This window comes from Petaurus breviceps, unplaced genomic scaffold (genome assembly GCF_028583685.1).
Source record: "Petaurus breviceps papuanus isolate PSGF00001 unplaced genomic scaffold, PetGlider_PUasm1.0 208, whole genome shotgun sequence".
Classification (NCBI taxonomy): domain Eukaryota; kingdom Metazoa; phylum Chordata; class Mammalia; order Diprotodontia; family Petauridae; genus Petaurus; species Petaurus breviceps.
Genome location: NW_027185852.1, coordinates 533,208 through 550,457, shown reverse-complemented (window position 1 = coordinate 550,457; position 17,250 = coordinate 533,208). Strand labels below are relative to the sequence as shown.

The window sequence follows — 17,250 nt, the reverse complement described above, 5'->3', positions numbered from 1 at the left end:
GTGAGGGCTTGTACTTGGGTGGTGGTGATGAAGTGGAAAGGAGAGGCTGACTCTGAGTGATGTGGCAGAAATGGGACCAGCCCAGGAACTGATGGCAGTTTGGGAGTGAGGGGAAGAGAAGGAAGACACAGTCACAGCTGACATGAGAATTTTGGGCATGGGGAAATAAATGTGTGGTGTTGCTACTGTTGTAAATGGGGAAGTCAGAAAGAAGAAGAGGGGATGTGAGTGAGTTCTGTTTGGGACATGGGAGTTGGGACTGATAATGGGGTGGTCACAGCTCTACTGCTTGGGCTGAACCCCTTCACCCCAGGCCACAGGGCTCACCCTCTTCCCAGGCAGAGACAGCATCCAAGAACACTGACTTTTCCTTCAGGTACCGTTTGGCCTTATAACTGGATGTGCTGAGATCTGTCACTTCCTCAATCCCTTTTTGGGGGGAGGGGGGCTCGTGTGGTGTGGATTGTGCTTAGAATCTTCTAGACACAAGCAATAAATTCACGTCCCTGACCCATAAGTATTGGCCGTGTCCCTCCAAAGTGATGGATCCCAAGAAGGGACCGTGAAACCCATGGATTATTGTCACTCAGAAGGCATGAACCACACTTGGGAAGGGACAAAAAAGAAGCCATTGATCCATCAGCCAAGCATTGTGTTATCCACTAAAGATGTGAAGGGCCCCACGTCTAAGGACAGACAAGGCAAATGTTGGGTGATCTCAGAGGAAGGCAGAGAATCCCTAGGAGATGGGAGGTTTGGGAGGAGTCTGGAATGTAGGCAGGGAGAGGAGGAAGTGGAGCTGAAGAGGGAGAGCTTTCCTTGCTTGGCTTACATCCAGTGCAGATACTCCTGGTCTAGAGAGGAGGTGGAAAATCAGGGCAGACTATCTCTGTACTATGAGCACTGCAGGGGAGGAAGGCAGGAAAAGACCCAGGAAGTACCTGGGGAGTTACCCACTGAGCCCAGTAGCCCAGTATGGGACCTTGGAGGTCCATGGCCTGCCACTTGCTTTCACATGAAACCACACTTGCATTGCCTAGAGGGAGGAGAAGTTATCCTGGCCATCCACCATATGACTTTGCATTTCTGATGGATGGACATCCTTAGAATTCTTGGAAACTGCTGTAGCAGCTTTTTTTCTGCATATTTATATGATTCTTCTTCCCTTTTTAGTATGCAAGTTTCAATTAATCAGTTTGGAGTGCATGCAGTCATCCCAAAACACTTGGTTTATGAAGAACATTTCCAAATTTACCAAAAATCACTGGCCCTTTTGAGAAGAGATCAGATGATTGACAGTCAGTCTTAGGTGGCATTATGGAAAGCCTTGAATGGCAGGTAAATGAATCTAAAGATTCTTGTTTTTATAGTTGAAACAGATAGTGTTATCGTTATCTCTATCATTAGTGTTATTGCATTACTCAAGAATGTAAGGCATTGGATATTGACTAACAAAGAAAAAAAAGACTTTGAATCACTAACTTTCCATGAACAGCATCTTAAAAGAAATACTTACCTTGGCTTTTCACTTCACCACCATTTTAGCTAGTGTTGAATATTTGATGAGCAAACGGGAAGAGCTTATGACCAGTCATATTTCATATTAAAAAAAAAAACCAGGAGTGATTATGACATAGAATTTAATGACATCATCAGCTCTCTGCTGGACATCTTACCAGGATGTGTGATGGACATTTGAAGAACAAAATGTCTGATAGATATTAAACATCTGCAGCATGCAAAACTCACTGGGTACATGAGATACAAGGTTTGGAAAGACCAATCTCTGCCTCCTGGATCCCAGCTTTTCTGGGGCATATGGGACATACACACGGGTCCATTCTATGGAAGACTTTGGCGAATGCCTTTAGGAAATACACATATCCACAATTTGAGCCCAGCATTTGGCCTCATCATCAAACTAATGGCCATGCTGCAACAGCAGATAAGCTTAGCTGACATGACTTCTCCTTGGTCAGGCTTTCTTGGGTCCTTGTGGTCCCAGCTTGTCTTTCTAATGCAGAAAATCCTTCCTTTTAATAATACATTAAAGGATTTTTTTCAGGAATCCAAAGTCTAATTCACTTTTTCTAAAGCCTGAAGAATTTGTTGTCTTTTCTGTTTCAAAAAAGGGCCCATCTGTCCACTTCTGCCTCCTTCACATTTCTTCTATAATCACATAGAAGTTCAGCAGTTGCATTGCAGCCAATAAATTGAAGCAATATCCATTAATCGTCTACTATACCAGGAATTTAGAATACAAAGCTGAGGAGTATCACAGCCACTGCCTTCAAGACCCTGAGGCAGAACTGGGGGATGTGGCATGGACACACGTGGAAATGTGTAAGTCCACACAGAGCTGGAGATGCCTGATTAGCCTGAGGACTGAAGGAAGGCTTTGGAGCCCAGAGGGCACCTGAACTGGGCCTGGAAGGAAGAGGAGGACTTCAGGTCGAGGCAGAGAGGAGATGGGAGAAGCCAGGGCTGGGGGAGAAGGGAAGTTTGGCCTTCCTGAATCCACAGAGAGAAGGAAACAGGAAGACATAGTACAAAAAGGAGGGGGCAGGGATTCATTTGCTGGAATGTAGAGTTTGTGTAGGGTGGTAAGGAGAGGTGAGGCTGGGAGGGAATTATGGAAATAGAATTAATAAAGTCATGGAATCGTGGAGGCAGAGCTTCAGGCTGAGTACTTGTCGGCAGCTGGTTGGAGGGATTCCACCAGGGATAGGTTTGACCTCCTGGTCATTGAGTTGTCTCCCTCTTCTCACATCCCATGATTCTGAAATGAGGACAGAAGGGCCCTCAGAGAACCTTCTGTCAGTCACATTCTTGTTTTACAGATGAGGTAACTGAGGCTGAGGATGATAAAAGGATTTGGCCAATGTCATGAATGCATGCATGCATGTGCTCACATGCACACACACACCAAGCAGCAAAGCCAGGGTAGGAACCCAGGGCTCCCACCTTCCAGTCTAAGATGGGCCGAGGACAGCACCTACCTCTTGGGGTTGCTGTGAAGGTCAGTAGGGTGCCCAGCGCAGGGCCCGTGTCACAGCAGGAGCTCCTCCCTTTCAGCAGCTAACACAGCATTGTGCCTGCATTTTCTACAAGTCCTTGACAAGTCTTCGTCATCGCAGGTACTCATGCTTCTCCTCTGGCAGCCAGCTCCTCTTCATTAGCCAGAGCTCTGTCCAGAATGGCCTCATTTCCTACCATACTAAATATGGCCAACATTTTATACAGGTCTTTAAGAGTCGCCCAGCGTTCTCCCAGGATGACCCTGCTGCACCGTTGGGTGACACTGAGGCTCAGTGATCCAGCCAATGGTCATCTGGCCAATAAATAAGGGGAGGGGAATAGATTCCCCTTATCGGGATAATCATGGAGGGTCCAGGTGACTTGTGGCAAGGATGCTGAAGAGACGATTCTTGTTCAGGTCAGGGGTTGGACCAGATGCCTTTGGGGGCCCTGTGATCCTGTGACTCAGGAAAGCAGCCAAGGCGAATGAAAACTCAGGCCTCTAGGCTCCACATCCAACAGTCATGGCTCTACATGTCACTGTTTGTGGGCCTGCTTAGAATAATGTTACACTACTAATAATAACCTAATAGCAGCAGCGATGACAGCCAGCATTTATATGGCTCTGGAAGGCTGCTGATGTCTTTTCCTGATGCCCTGGAGGTAAGTGACGTTACTGTCCCCACTTCACAGCTGAGAAGACTGAGGTAGGCATAGGTTAAGTGACTTGCCCAAGGTCCCAGAGCTGGTGAGCACGTGGGGCAGGACCCAGATGTCAGGTCTGTACCAGCCCGCTGCAAAGTCCAGGAGGTGAATGGGACACCCACAGACAGCCTGGCCTCCATGGTGGGTGGAGCCTCTGGCTTCTGCCAGGCCATCTTCCCAGATGCTGCTTTCCCTCCCACCTGTCAAGGCTCCTGGCAAAGCCAGGCATCTCCATGAGACTAACACCCTTAACAGGGGATGACTGAGGAAGACACATACAGTGGCAGAGAATAATCTCCATGGTGACTTTTATTCTGATTAACGGCTCCTTCTGTGGGAGCCCCCAGGGTGCAGGAGGGAGCTCCACTCCATTAAATCTTAATGCCAGAACTAAATGCTTTCCATCCCACAGACCTGGGCCATCCCCTGGTCCTCAGAGAAACTTCAGTGCGCTTGGAGGAATGAAGTGGGACTTGGGCTGCTGATTCCCTTTCATGCCCAATGAGGTCAGAGTGACGTGTATGGGACAGGGTGTGGAGCAGACTACCAGTGAGGGGAGGCCCTCCTCCAGTGGGAGTCTGCACCTCCCTCCCTCTTACACACTCAGAGGGTTGCCAAGAGGATCTGCTCGCAGCTCAAGAGCCGAGGCCAGACCCCGGACTTGAGCGGGGAATACCTGCGTTTAAATCCGACCCCCGCCACTCCTTACTTGTGTGACCTTGGACCAGTCAGCTGTACTTTGCCTGCCTCACTTTCCTCATCTGTGAAATGGGAATCTTAATAGTCCCTCCTCCCAATGCTGATGTGAGGATCAGTTGTAAGAATGGTCATAGAGCACTCTGAGTAAAGGGTGATTGCCAGGAGGAGAGCTTGTCAGAAGCAGGCCCTCCCTGGCTCCCGGCACCTCTCCCTCTCCTCCCTGGCTTTGCTCTAAACCACTTAACCTCCTAGAAGGCTCTACCTGCCTGGTCACTCACGCCCAGCCCCTCCTGTGCTTCCTCTCAGCAACACCGTGGGATGCTCCAGAGAAATGAGTCTGTTGTCCTGGAGTGGCAGAACCACAGGACAGGGCCCAGAGCGCCTCAAGAGGCCACCAAGCTCAGCCTCTCCATTTTATTTCATTTTATTCTTCTTTGGGCTGGTCCCAGTAGGTCCAGGAGTGGGAACCTGAGGCCTGGAGGTTCTTGGGTGTGGCCTTTGGGCTGAGTGCAAGTTTTACTGAGCAAACCTTGTTCTGTGAAGTGTGGATTCAGTCACTGGGCTGCACTTGAGGACCTAGAGAGCCACACGTGGCTTGGAGACCACAGGTTCCCCACCCCTGGGAGGGGATACAAAGATACCAAGGAAGGGGCTCCCTCCCTGTGGATTGGGTAGAAGGCAACCCAAGGTAGCAGACACACTAGAGACTGTTTATTGTGTAATAGAATTAGAATGCCAAGGGATTTCTGGAGGGAGCAGGTGCTGATAAGGGAGGGTACCAGGGAAGGCCTCCTGGGGAGCTGGCCTCTGGAGGGAACAGGCTTCCTTGTAGAAAAGGGCGGGGAGGAGGAATTGTGTTCTAGATACCAAGAAGTGCTTCAGCCAGAGGCAGAGGAAGGAGCCTGTGCAGCCTGGGGCGAGGCTCCTCTCACTGGGCAGGCTGGGAGGCTGCTTAACCCGGGGTTCCTGGAGGCCAGGGGAGTCTGGAGGAGGCACATCTATTGTACCTCAGGGAGCCTGAAGTCAAGTTTTATATTTCCTTCAACTATACATTTTTTAAAAGCTGTTCTGAGGGGCCCCGAGGCCTAGCCACACTGCTAAAGGGTTCTGTGAAACAGGAACAAAGGTTCAGATTCCTAGACCAGTGGTTAAGTAGTGGTTAGACAGGATTTCTAGGAGTCACCTGCCCAAGGTGACATCATGGGGCAGTAAATGCTTTTAAAGCACCTACTGTGTGCCAAGCAGGGGCATACAAAGCAAGGCAAAGTGCCTGCCCCAGGGGCTCCCAGTCCAATGGGGGAGACACCATGGAAACAAGATGTAGACAGGATAAATTGGAGCTATGTGGCAGAAGCCAGGGAGGCCAGGAGCAGGAGATGGGCAGGAGGGGCCGCCAGACAGATGTCGGGGTCACAGAGCATGTGCTCTGAGGGGCCTCACTCTTGGTCTCTTGGGCCAGTGCTCCCATTCTCTTCTTTCAGCCACGTTCCACTCTTCAGGACCCCATTGGGGTATTCTTGGCAAGGACACTGGAGGGGTCTGCCATTTCCTCCTCCAGCTCATTTCTGAAAGATAAGGAAGCTGAGGCCTGCAGAATGCAGACTTGCCAAGGGTCAGTCAGTGTCTGAAGCCAGATCTGAACTCTGGGACATGAGTCTTCTGACCCCAGGCTCAATGCACTGCATCATCTAGAGAAGGAAATTCTAGTCTGGCCCCGGTTTTCAGGGACCATACATTTTACTGTGAGAAACATCATGTGTTCTGATCAGTAAAGACCCACTGTGTCCAAGTGAATGCAATATCTTGTGGCTTAGTGGGGAAAGCCAGCTGAGAGCTCAGGTCCTGAGCCGGACATTGGTTCTGTGACTCAGGACTTCATCTCTGGGGTATCACAGGCAAGCCTGGAAAAGCAGAAGAGCCAAGTGCCAAGCTCTATTAGGGAGCAGCTCTGTGCATCTGGGGAGCTCCCTCTGCCTAAGAAAGCCCAAGCGCCTCCTCATCCCCTCCAGGGAAGGCCACTCCCTGGTGGGCTAACTGATGGCATCTGGGGATTCCAAAAGCTGAAGATGGCAAGGTCAGAGAGGGGACAGCAGGGATGCAGAAGAACCAGTCGGGCATTTTGGCTGCAGTGCCCAGTGTGTGAGAAAGCGGAGTGACTCAATGTTATTCTTGATGTCTCTGCTGTGTGGAGATTGCGGAGGCCCCAAGGGCTGGTTGTTGCTTGATCCACAGGGCAGTAGGGAGGGGCTACGACTTGGATGGGGCTGTGACATTTCCCTGTTTCATGCCTCTCTTGGAAGCTGGAAGGGTGTTGGTCACTAAAAGGAGCTATTGCACTAATCTCTTATGGGACCATGGGTTTGAGAGTTTGGTTATTAGAGATTCTTCCAGACTGAAACTTTCTTGGCCAAGTCACATATTTGCTTGTTTTTATAATCAACAAACCACAAACGCAAGTGGGCCATTTTTTTATTGTACTCTTATGCAAAAGCCAAGGTTTAGTTTGTTAAAAATAATTTGGAAAGCTTGACTGTTCTCTTTTCGTATCTTCATCAAGAATGCCCTTCGATCTGGTCCAGATCATTCTAATAGAGATTTTCCAAAGCTGAGAAAACAAGCCTATGGGTCAGGTATACAAATTACCCTTTGGGGGGTAATAAAGTCATCTAATTTTCTCCTCCATGAGATAGCCTGCAAAATAACCTCTCAGAGCTTCTGAGATCATGTCATTGCTAGGACCCTGCAGGCTGGGTGTTTGGGCCAAGTCTGAAATTCAGGGTGGAATTTAATCAACATGTATTGTAAAGTATGGTAAAGATATGTAGAAGAATTGCAAATTCTGAGACTTGAATGAAAAAAATAACTCACAAATACCCCATGGCCCAAGTGTGTCTAGAAGAAGTTGATCTGAAAAAGGTCTGGGACTGGGAGTGGCCCACAAGCTAAACTGGGGGCCAATAGAGGTCCAAGTAATACTGCCTAATGAAGTCTTACTAAGACTGTATCCATTAGGAAAGGACAAAAATGTAAGCCAGAAATGGGGATTGTTCAGCTGTGGCCAGATTGCAAGCCCTTCTGGGCCCTGCATTTTGAGTAGGACATTGGTAAGTGGGATGGTGAAGGAGCCCCAGGACACATGAGATGTGGGTCCAACTGAGGGACTTGATGTGCTTCTCATGGAGAAGAGAAGGTTCTTGAGGAACATGGGAGCTGACTTCAGTCACCAAAAAAGGCTTTCAGGTGGAAAATTGTTCAGTTGGACCTCTATTACAGAGCTGGGAGCAATGTGTGCATCTTGGAGAGAGATACCTTTAGGTCCAATGTAAACACATACTCACACACTCATATACACACACACTCATATTCACACACATGCTTACATATACATGCTCACACACATACACTCACACACTTATACACATTCACACATATGCTCACACATAGACACACTCATGCATATACATACACTTACACACATACACACATATACTCACACAAACGCTCACATATATACATACACTTACACACATACTCACACACATACACACACTCTCATACTCACTCCTACCCATACACATTCACATGCACATACACACACACATATACACTCGAACACTGGCTGGCTAGGTGACATTGGACAAGTCATTTACCTTATCATAGTATAGGCAGCACTCCCAGACTGTCAGCCAGAGAGGCTGGCTTTTGTGCAATGGTGGAGAGAGTTTCCTCACTCAGGATTCCCCTATGCTATTGAACTCACAGGTTTGGTTCTTCCTCCTATGTGTATGGAAAATGGGAGTCCCACAGATGTTCAGGTTGGGCATTACTTAATTCTACGTCCTTGGTGTTATAAAATAAGAGAAGTGCGGAAGGCCCAGGGAGGTCATCTGGTTTTCCCTCCCCCACTGACAGAAGAGGAAACAGAGGCTCAGAGAGGCCCCCCAGCTAGTGAGGAGCAGAGCCACTTCTACTGACTCCACAATTCCCTCCTCCTTACCCCCCCCCCCCACTGTCCAACACCAAGGGCAAAGGGACAGCCCAGCAGACAATTGATGAGTCCAAGGCGGAGCCCATCCTTTAAGCCAAGCGACCCACATCCCTGTTCTTATGATCTTTTTATCCCCAGTACCTTGTACATAGTTGGGACTTGATAAATGCTTGTGGAAAGACATAGGAAGAAAAAAAGGCAGGGAGGGAGGGAGGAAGAGAGGAATGAAAGAAGGAAGGAAGAAGGGAGGAAAGAAGGGAAAGCAAGCAGGAAGGAATACAGGGAGAGAGGAAACAGGGAAGGGAGGGAGGGAGCAAGAAAGGGAGGAAGGAAAGAAGAAGAGAGGAAGGGAGGAAAAAAGGGAAGGCAGGAAGAAAGGGAGGGAGGAAAAAAAAAGAAGAGAGGGAGCGAGCAAGAAAGCGAGAGAGGAAGGAAAGGAGGAAGGGAGGGAGGGAGGAAGGAAGGAAAGAGGGAGGGATTTTATCCCCTGAAGGAATTGTGAAGCATTCATTGCTTGTAAACTTTTTAGCTTCAGTCTGACTTGACAGCTCAGGGCATCCTTTGTCCAGCACACACTCTTTGGACAGCAGATCTGATTCCGGTTTGAAATATCAAACCAAAGGCACTTGTGCATGCCAAGGGTTGTGCACCCTCTGCATTTAGCCTGCTCAGATCCTGCTTCATGAAAAAGTAAAAGTGCATTTGCCCCGAGCTTGCATGAAGGCAAAGCTGCCCGTTCTTCTGACAACCATTCCTAATGCAAATATTAATAGAAACTTCATTTCTTTAGGAAAAGCGGTGTCTTTAGCAGCCCCTGTCAAGTGCTCAGTGAGAAAGGGAGTCAGCTTTCCTAGGCTCAGGATTTGCATAATGCTTATGCTTTCTACCTGTGAGGTCAGTTTATCACATAACAGACTTGAAATCCATATCTTGGGAAAGACAGTCTCTCGTCTCTGCAAGTGCCCTGCTGTGGATCTCACCAGTCTCCACAGGATGTGACCCCCAGCTCCCCGATCTGTGCAGCTGCCTGCTGGACATATCCTCTTCCATGTTTCCTACACTGAGCCCATCTCTTTCCTCATAAGCACCTCCCTCCTCGACTTCTGCTGAAGGCACCCCAATTCTTCCTGGATCCCCCTTTACAGCCAAGGAGTTTCACTCAGCTCTGTGTCCTCCCATATCTCCTACCAGTTCCCTAGCACTGCTCAATTCATATCCATTGATGTCCTATCCTTTACCCATTCTCTCCAGCACCACCAGAGCTTCCCCTGCTCAGATCTCATCACAACTTGTCCAGACCACCTGTCATTTCCCCAAAGGTTTTTCTGAATCCAGCCTCTCCTCTCCACTAAATCAAGAAGCTTTCCAGGGCCCTTAGCTGCCACACCCTTGGTGTGCAAAAGGAAAAAAACCAAAAAACAGCCTTGCCCTCGGGGAGCTCCCATGCTGCCAAGATCAGTCATCTATCCAGACATGAGAAAACAACAAATATAAAAATGTCAGTAGAAGATTGGGGGGTGGGGGTGACTTAACAACTGGGGGAGAAGTGGGGGTCCAGAAAGGCCTCATCCCTTTAGGGGAGATCTGAAGGAAGAAAGGGATTGGAAGAAGGGGAGGAAAGGAGGGAGTAAATTCCAGGCCTGGAGGATGGACTAGGCAAAGGCATGGAGACTGGAAATGGAAGGGGACCACAAACAGACCAGTCAGGTGCATGAAGGTCAGGAAGGCAGGTCTGAGAAACTAGGCTGGGTCAGGCTGTGAAGGCCTTTAAAGGCCAAATGAACAAAAGTTAATTTTAACCTAGGAAAGAGTTCTGGGCAGGTCTCCCCTGCCCAAGGAGCTTGGATTACTCCTGGCTTTATGCCTAGGGTACAATATAAATCTAGCTGTTTGGGATGTAAAGCCTACTCTTTCCTGTAAGACATAATTAGTGCCTGTCAAGTCTGCTGGCTGGTCTCCGTGTGGAGTCCATCTCCCATCATGCCATGGTTCCCATAGCTGCAAGCCATCCTTTCTCTCTTTTGTCTCTTGGCTCCAAAGCCATCTCCTTGGAGCATTCTTCCTGGATTCCCCCAGTTTTCATGTCCTCCAAAGAACTTCCTACTTAGTCTGTACATGGCTTGCATTTAATTCCCTGGAGACATATATTTGAATGTGGCCTTGGACCTTGGGCTCTGAGACCTTGGGCCAGTCACCAGTTCATTCATCTATAAAAGGGGTATGAAAAGCTCGAATGCCATAATGTAAGTAGAATATTTTGCGAGGCTTACAGTTCTCTGTGAATGCCAATTAAGCAGCCGGGCACAGCTAGGAAACTGTGCTTAGTGAGATTCCATCATCGTATTATCATTATCATAAATATTATTGTAACCCTGACTTCTGATCATCATTTTAAATGTCGCAGAGATAATTTCTCATTCTGCCCCAGTCTGTTCTGAGTGCTTGCCGAGCCTCCTTCCTGGGGCTCCTCACAGATAGGAGGCTGGGCATAGGACTCACCCGGGTCTGGTTGTGGCTTCATTAGGAGGAGTCCAGATGCCTTGAGCAGAAGCTCCATAGTTTTCTGCAGTGAGAGATCCAAGCTGGGAGGGAGAGCATCGAGTGGAGAGGACTCCCTGCCTTAGGGACACAGTGACAAAACATTACCGATAATGGTATCAAAGTAGCAATGATTCTGCTGAAGCAGGATAATGGGCAGGCCCGGGTCTTGTCTTTCTGCGGCATCTTTCATGAGGAACTAAACAGTCGGCAAACTTAAAACTGCTGCCTGCCCCATTCTGGCCTCTTCCTGAGGTTAATGGTCCTTGCCATGGAGAACATTCTTGCTGGCTGTGACCCGCATATAGGCCAAGCCCTGCCTCCAGGCCTGAGCCAAGGTTGAGGCAGCAGCATCCCCCGAAAACTGTCACTGCCTCCCTGGGAAGTGACAGAGGCTCAATTAAAAATGAGACCCTGTGACCCTGAGCTTCTGCTCTGAGTGCCGAGAGCCCGGCCTCTCCTGACGTGCTAACACTTGTGAACACCTGAAATCCACTTCTGTTTTCTCTGGGTGTCTAAGCCAAGCGACAGGCAGGAAATCAATAAAACATCACACAACTTTAGAAGCTGAAGTCTCACTGAGGATGTGTCTCCTTCCAGGACAATGCAGAACTGATCACGGCTCTCCTGCATGGTGGGGCTGATGTCCAGCAGGCCGGTTATGGGGCGCTGACAGCCCTGCACATCGCCACCCTCACCGGGCACCTGGAGGTAGGTCCCTCTTTGGACATGTGGGAGCTGTGAAAATGGCCGGACCTTGCTCTGTTTGTAGTACATTTTTATCGACATCTTTCTTTCTTGTAAAACATGGTTTTTCTCCAATAACCTTTTTGCCCTCCTAATAATAAACTACTATAATAATTAACTTAACATTTACATACCACTTTAAGTGTACAAACTGCTTTGCACATATGATCTCCCTTGATCCTTATGATAAACTTGTGAAGTTGGTACTCTCATTATCCCCATGGTACTGATGAGGGCACCCAGGCAGAGGGTGGTGAAGTGACTTGCCCAAGGTCACACAGCTGCTACCTAACGTCATATTCAAACTCAGAAGAATGAGAAGAAATCCAGCACCTGCCTCCTATATTATCTGGCAGCCTTTTGACAATAACAACACAAATGATCTCGTTTATTTTTAATCTTAATAATGGAGCATATTGGTTACATAGAATATCATGCTTTTGAAATATTTGCCTTTGTTTTTCTGCTTAGATACTAAATGCTTTGATTTCCTTTGGAGTTTAGTCCTTCCCGAATAGTAATATAACTAGTTGTCCAGGAGGGGCGGGAAAGCTCTGCTCTGCGCCGATTATCACGTCTGAGGGGCCAGGCCTGAAGGGGCATTGCCCCAGCCCAGCTGTCTGTGCCCGGAGCCTGAAGAGGATGAGGGAGGAAATGCAGAATGATGGCCCTGGGCTTGGAAATGACAGTGATGGTAACAGAGCGCTCGCATATCCTCACACCCCATCTGACGGGCGTAGGTGGGGCAGTTTCTGAGTGCGTCCTGCAGGCCAGGAGGGGTGTGTGTGTGTGTGTGTGTGTGTGTGTGTGTGTGTGTGTGTGTGTGTGTGTGCTCGCGCGTGCATACATATATACACACATATATATACGCACATGCATGCGTTCCCTTCCCCCGGGGATCTCCCTGGCATCACCAATAACCGCAGCGGACATGAATACAGCCCGGCCTCCGCACAGGCACTGCGCTAAGCACTTCACATGTATTATCTCGTTTAACCCCCACAACAACCTTAGGAAATCGGTTTTATTTTCATCCCCCTTTCAGAGATGAGAAAGCTGAGGCAAACGGAGGCCAGGCGGCTGGTCTGGCTTCGCATCTTTGTGGCTGCGGCCCAGGGCTCTCCCCTGCACCGCTTAGCGGGTCGCTCAGCGGGTGTGCAGGGACGCAGAGCACCCTGCTACCCAGGAGAGGCTCCCTGCAGGGAGCGGCCCCTGGGCTTAGCCTTGAAGGATGCAGGGCAAGCAGGAGGAGTGCACAGGTCCTGCGGCCAGCGCTCTGTGTGCACAGGTGGGGAGGGAAGGCGCGCCTCTGCTCACTCGGGCGGAACGCAGTGGGAAAGGGAGAGATGTCAGGTCAGCCTGCCGGGGCGGCGGCTCCTCGACGGTTGGAGGCCAGACTGAGGCATCTGCCTTTTATCCAGGAGGAAATAGGAAATTGACAGTTATTCGGCAGAGCAACTGCATCAGCAGATTTCTGATTCCGGAGAATTATTTTGGAAGCTCCTTGAAGGGTGTAGAGATCGGAAACAGCATTTCCCCTTTGGAAGCCGATGAAATGATTCCATTTGAGCCAATTCTGAGAGGCACTTAGTATAGCTATCATTACTATTTTAGGGCTGGGGAAACTGAGGCTGTGAGGCATTAAGGGATTTGGCCATGGTAATGCAGCTAGCATGCATCAGGCTCAGGATTTGAACCTCCTTGTGCCAAATTCAACCCTCTATTCAGTAAATCCCATTGTGTCTTTTTTTTTTTGGAGGGGAGAAGGTAGGGCAATTGGGGTCAAGAGACTTGCCCAAGGTCACACAGAGATTTTTTTCCCGCCTGTGTTAAGTGTCTGAGGCCGAATCTGAACTCAGATCCTCCTGACTCCAGGGCCTGCTCTATTCACTTCGCCACCTAGCTGCCCCTCATTGTGTCTTAAAGAGGTTCTCTGCTGGTAACTCATAACAAAGGAACAAGCCAAGGATGAGAGAGCTCAGTGTCTTTCCTTGCTTCGCAAGGGTCTTCATTGACAGGAACTCTTTCTCCAAATGCAGTGAGTGACCTTTCCAGTGGGAAATTTCCAACCCGTTTCTTCTTGTCCACCCCAACAGAGACTATGGGAATACAAACTTAGTGATGTCCTTTGGAGTCATCTCAGAAGTTAGTGATCCCCGCCCACACACACACACACACCACTGAAACCAAATAAACGTAAATAAAAAACCAATTGGAAAGCACCCTGCCCCAATGCTCTCAGTGCACATTTCAACATTTCTTGTTGTTCCCCTTTGTGACTGGATCAGGGATCACTGGGGGCCTTCTTCAGGGTGATTTCCTCCAAGTCTACTTCAAATTTAATAGCAATGAAGTTTTGGATCAGCCATTAAGAATGCCAACAGTGGTGAAGGCGAGGAGGCGAGAGTGCCCCTGTACTCTGCCCTAATGAGAAGGCAGCTGTCGGTGTCTGTGGGTGCCACATTTTGGGAAAGACCTTGAGAAGATGGAGAGTGGCCATAAGGGTGAAGTTAGTTTGTGGCCCAGGGAGATTTTCTTGGCCTCAACTGCCCATTGTTCTTGGTTCTGCTGTCTGGGACCACGAAGAACAAGCCTGATACTTACCCATGATGGCCTCTTAGTCCAGGAGATGGAGGTCATGAGACTTTCCATTGAATTGTAGTGTCTCCTATAGGTCAATCCATCGCCTGCATGTTCAGAAAGGAATGAGCTTACACACACTGAACTAAAGTTGAGTTTTATCCTTGCCCTCTGCTGCCAGTCTTAGAGTACATTGAGGTAATTAAGGTCAGAGAATCATCTAAAGAAGAATAACATTTCATTTTCACATTCTATCCTTCAGCAGGTCATTTCCCCCCAGCAAATAAATCTATTCAGTGCAATTCACAGTCAATTTAAGTCTATGTGGCTCCTTTGTGATGAAAAGGAACTCCCACTGGGCTTCCCTAAATATTTAAACACACTTTCAAAAGAAGGAACAGGCTTGGACCAAGGATGAAACACAAAGCATTTAAAACTTTAAAATGCCGGAGTGGAAAAAATTGATGAGGGGGATTTTAAGAGCCAATGGAACAAATTCAGTCTGTGACCTGGAGGAAGAGACAGAATATGAGTCTCTAAGAGAAATGTCCCTTATTTTTATTAATGCTGGGCTGACTTCATTGGTAAATGAGGTGATTTCAGCTGAGATCACTAACAATAGATAAAAACCTCCCTTCTGAGCTCACATCCAAAGATCTGTGGTTCCTTGAATTGTGAATCTTGGTCTAGAAGGAAATAGATGACCACTCAGTGAGTCTTTCTGGCAAAACTACTTATTATTCAGAAGAAAGAGATTTCTGTTCTATTCCCCCTTCCCCCCTCCGCCATCATCTCCTCGTAGATTCTGCCTCCCATTTCTCTCAGTTGTTAATTTATTTATAAAGATTCCCATCTGAATCCTTCCTTTCCCCTTTTCCCTCCACTCTCTATTCAATCAGTTTCCAAACTTTGTCAACTTCATCCCCACATTAATTTTGGCATCTGTCTGTCACATCATCTTTCCTCCATTCTATGTTCCAGCCAACTTGGTGTCCCATTTTGCACATTGCATATCTATTCTTTTAAATTTGACTTATCTGAAACTATAAAATTTCTTGGAAGTTTCTTATGGACAGGACTGTATCATTCTAGCCTTGGTATCTCTGGTCCCTATCACAAGGATATTGAATGAATTCATGCCCAATGAAAATGATCAGGTAACCAATAAAAGTCATATAACAGAAAATGATTAGCCTTCAGGGGTGGGGAAGGTCCTTGAGGGCAGCCCTTTGACTGAATCCAAACCTCACAGAACAAATACCCTTAATAAAAGCATCTGTTTGGTAAAACTTGGACTCAAAAGGCTACACCCAAGGACCTAGAAGGTCACATGTGGCCTTGAGGCCGCAGCTTTCTCACCCCTGGCCTTGACTCTTCTATATAATGAACTAATAAAATTATTCCATAAGCTAATAAGGGAAAATTTATACAGAGCTATCCAAAAGTATCACATTCTTAATTTAGTGGATTTTCCATGTAAATCAATTGTTCTGATGTTATCATATATTATGATCATCCCTCCTTTCCCAAACACATTCATTCATCCATCCATCCATCCATCCATCCATCCATCCATCCATCCATCCATCCATCCAATAAATACATGTTATATTGAACCTTTGTTCACACACTTTCATTGCTGGAATTCAATTCATCTTTACTGGTTTAAAATACTTCCCTTCCAGCCCTAGTTCAGGGACTACTGCCACATTTCCTAATTAAAGAACCCTGGTCTTCCTGACTCTGACTCACCCTTGGCCTACTACACCTCAAGTGATAGTCGCCATTTTTAAAGTAATAGGATGGGATTGGATCCCTTAGCACTTAAGTCTTAGAACTGACAAGGTGTGGTCCACAGGTGGGGCGTGGCTAAAATGAGGTCTAAGAATTTATAAAGACCTTGGAGAGATAAGAGCTGGACCACACTCTCTGCTCCAGACCAACTGACCTTGTCGCGATCTCATTCCATCCATTACCCTGAAGCCTAGAACCATCCCCTCCTCACCTCTATCTAGACCATCTAGAGGCCTGCATATGGCTCTCTTCTAAGGCAACTCACCTCCTGCAAGTTACCTTTCCTGATTTCCCCATTTTTAGTGCCCTCCCCAAACTAATAATTTATCTATCAATTATTTTCCATATATTTTGTGTACACTCACAATCATCCATATTTGCTCTTAAAGCCCAGTACAACTTGGCACTTCCCTACCCTTCCAGTCTCTTTGCACCATTTTTTTCCCCTCAACTTTTTCCAGTTCCTGAATTGCTGGCCTCCTGGCTCTTCATTGCAGAAGACACTCCATGAATTTGCCTGGGGAGTCCCCCAGGTCTACAATGTTCTCTATCCTTGTCACTAGATTCAGGCTTCGCAGAGTCTCAGCTGAAATTCTCCCTTCTCCAAGAAACCTTTCCTGGTTGCCTTTAATGCTCATGCCTTCCCTGTGGTCTTATTTCCAATTTCGTGTGTGTGTGTGTGCGCGCATGTGTGTATGTGTGTGGTGTGTGTTCGTGTGTATGTCTTGTTCATCAAGAATGGCTTTCAGGTGGTTTCTCCATTAGATAGTGAGTTCTGGGGGTATTTGTGCCCCTTGTTTCTTCTCATTCATCAGGGCTTAGCAAAGTGCCTGGAACATAGTCAGTCCTTTATGAATGCTTGTTGAATTGATTAGCATAATGTTTCAAAAGTTAAGAGCAGAGAATTTTAAGACTGGGATCTGAAGCTGAAGCAATGTCAAAGACAGAGAAAACTGGAAACATCCTCATGGTGTCACCTCCTCATACAGAACAAATCACAGCTTTAATCACACTCGTCCCATTGGCTGTCCTTCCCTCCTTCAGGGGGAGGCAGGCATCGGCCGAGCTGGGAATGAAACGCAAAGGAGCTTCTTGTCATTTGTCAGCGTTTTCTTTCCTTGCCCACCTTTCTCTGAGAAACAATCACGGACGTGCAGCCTGACAGGTCCCTTTGTCTCCAG

At 47.7% G+C, this 17,250-nt stretch overlaps 1 protein-coding gene across 1 annotated transcript in view; it reads left to right on the top strand.

Annotated features, from left to right (window-relative positions):
- LOC138165142 (serine/threonine-protein kinase TNNI3K) overlaps positions 1-17,250 on the top strand; it is a 369,986-nt gene that overhangs the window by 21,377 nt on the left and 331,359 nt on the right. The window contains exon 5 of the mRNA XM_069093295.1: positions 11,549-11,659. Within this exon, the coding sequence (XP_068949396.1) occupies positions 11,549-11,659 (111 nt within the window). The remainder of the gene's footprint in view (positions 1-11,548; positions 11,660-17,250) is intronic.